Here is a 2,100-nt window from a genome sequence, read left to right as displayed (position 1 = left end):
CGCCGTGCAGAGATGGCTGTACACGTGGAACTATCTCTCTTCCAGCCTTGGTGTCCCAAATCCTAGGACCACTGCACTCCTGGCAGACATCATTTGAGTCTTCATGGCACCCTGGGACGACTAGGGTCCCTGAATACAAGTACCAGGAGAAAGGGTGGAGATAGGGTTCTTAACCAGTGAGAAGCAGCAAAAAGTCAAGATACATGATCTCTAATCCCAAGGTCTGCTTGGCCATAGCTGTGTGACCCAGGGCAATTTTTGTCACCTCTATGCATCTCCATTTCCTCACTGATAAAATAGGACTTTTAAAGCCAGCCCTGCCTGATGCATGGGCTTTTTCCTCATGATCAGGATTTAAAATGTGTGACGCTGTTTTGTAAGCTACTTGATCTGAGGTCCTATCATTACAAGAAGATGACGCAGTTCATCAAGGTGTTCACATGAACCATTCGAGACCCCAGAGTGGGCCAGGAGCAGGTGCTACAGGTGAAATGTGATGATTCTTTAGGCCCAGAGGTCTTGTCTCAAGACCTTTCAACTTCCTGAGAATGTTAGGTCAGTCGTGTCCTGCCCCCTTGTCATGTCCCGTGATATCTCCCAAGCTCCGCAGATTACGCTGGGGTTGGGGGGAGCGGGGAGATGGGGCGAAATACAGTGAAGCGGGACATGGACACTGAACTGCCGCCTCCTTGCCAGCCTTTCCAAGCAGATGGTTGGTGTGACACTATCAATAACCGGGCCTACTGCCACTATGACGGAGGTGACTGCTGCTCTTCCACGCTCTCCTCCAAGAAGGTAAGCGAGGGCTCCGGGACGCGGCTGGAGGGGGGGCAGTGCCGGGATGAAGGCAGTTCTTTGGGCTCCCTCCCCTTCATGGTGTGTGCTCACCAGCGTTTATCCAGCAGCCGAGAAGAGGAAACCATGATGAACAAACACGAGAGGTTCTAAAGTGACAGGATTAAGCATAGTGGTTTTGAGAATAGATTCTTAGAAAATACGAATTCTCTGATTGTCAGTCTAGTAACTCCTTCAGAAGAGCCAGCCATGGCTACTGAAAGACTCAAGCCTACTTTACTGTTGGCCAGGAGACATCTCTGTGGGCAGGGAATGGCCTCCACCCCTTGGGGAGGCAGGGCGACCCATGAGGCGATAGCCAATTATTAATCATAATTAAATTAATAATCCTATAAGGCATATCATAAGCGTATGCCGACCCATGTTGAGCAGCCACCATAAGCTACCTGGAGCACTTCCTGGACTGTACCTGAAACAGTAGTCCTTTTCCTGGTGGCCTTTATCCTTATTGCTCTGGTTCTATTAAATTAGCACATATGCTTAATAAGCTAAGCCTAGAAAATTCAACAGGCTGAAGTTGCAATAATGTGGATAAAAAACCAAGTGCTCCAAAAATAATTGGTGGGCCAATTTGATGAATCAGAAACATGCAAAAGATGGTATTTCCATCCTTGTACGTGTCTCCACAGTGAAGTCATGCCTGTATGATCACCTCTATACAGACCCAAAAACTACGGCTCCTAATAGCTAATATTTCCCGATGTGCCAGGCACTGTTCTCACCACCTATGCAAATTAACTTACGTAATGCAGAGCGCTCAATTCAGTTTGGCCCTCTTTTGCTCTAAAAAGCCATAAATCCTAAACCAAAAGAAGCAGATCAAGTGCTTGGGGTTGCAGGTCAGAAGTCATGCCAACTAATTCCTGTTCTCACCTGTGGAAAGTAACTGCTCAAAGATCTCTGCTCAGGAAGGCATGATGGCTTAGGAAAAAAAGCAAGCAACTCTCTTTCCCATAGCCACCTCACTCGGTACATCTTGGATTTGTCTCTAATGGATTCCACTGACTGGCCAGCACCCAAGAATCAGGATGGAAAAGGAACTTCGCCCCCTTGTTGACTCCTAAATCACATTTAATTCATATGCGAAAACATACTGGGAAATTTCCCCCGAACAACCCACCCGTCCTCCAGCCCAAGCACCCAATCACCGAGCTCACCTCTTCAGTGTACTGGGACTGTTGAGAGATGTCTATTTTTATCTCATTTGATGGCCCATGCGCGAAGGACAGAATCTCTGCCACTTTT

At 47.6% G+C, this 2,100-nt stretch overlaps 1 protein-coding gene across 1 annotated transcript in view; it reads left to right on the top strand.

The window, feature by feature from the left end:
- The window catches only part of PAPPA2 (pappalysin 2), a 226,659-nt gene that overhangs the window by 222,994 nt on the left and 1,565 nt on the right, over window positions 1-2,100 (top strand). The window contains exon 19 of the mRNA XM_011361283.2: window positions 697-795. Within this exon, the coding sequence (XP_011359585.1) occupies window positions 697-795 (99 nt within the window). The remainder of the gene's footprint in view (window positions 1-696; window positions 796-2,100) is intronic.

The sequence above is a fragment of the Pteropus vampyrus genome, unplaced genomic scaffold (assembly GCF_000151845.1).
Source record: "Pteropus vampyrus isolate Shadow unplaced genomic scaffold, Pvam_2.0 Scaffold65, whole genome shotgun sequence".
Classification (NCBI taxonomy): domain Eukaryota; kingdom Metazoa; phylum Chordata; class Mammalia; order Chiroptera; family Pteropodidae; genus Pteropus; species Pteropus vampyrus.
The sequence above is the reverse complement of the archived record's forward strand: the minus strand, read 5'-3'. Positions and strand labels throughout refer to the sequence as shown.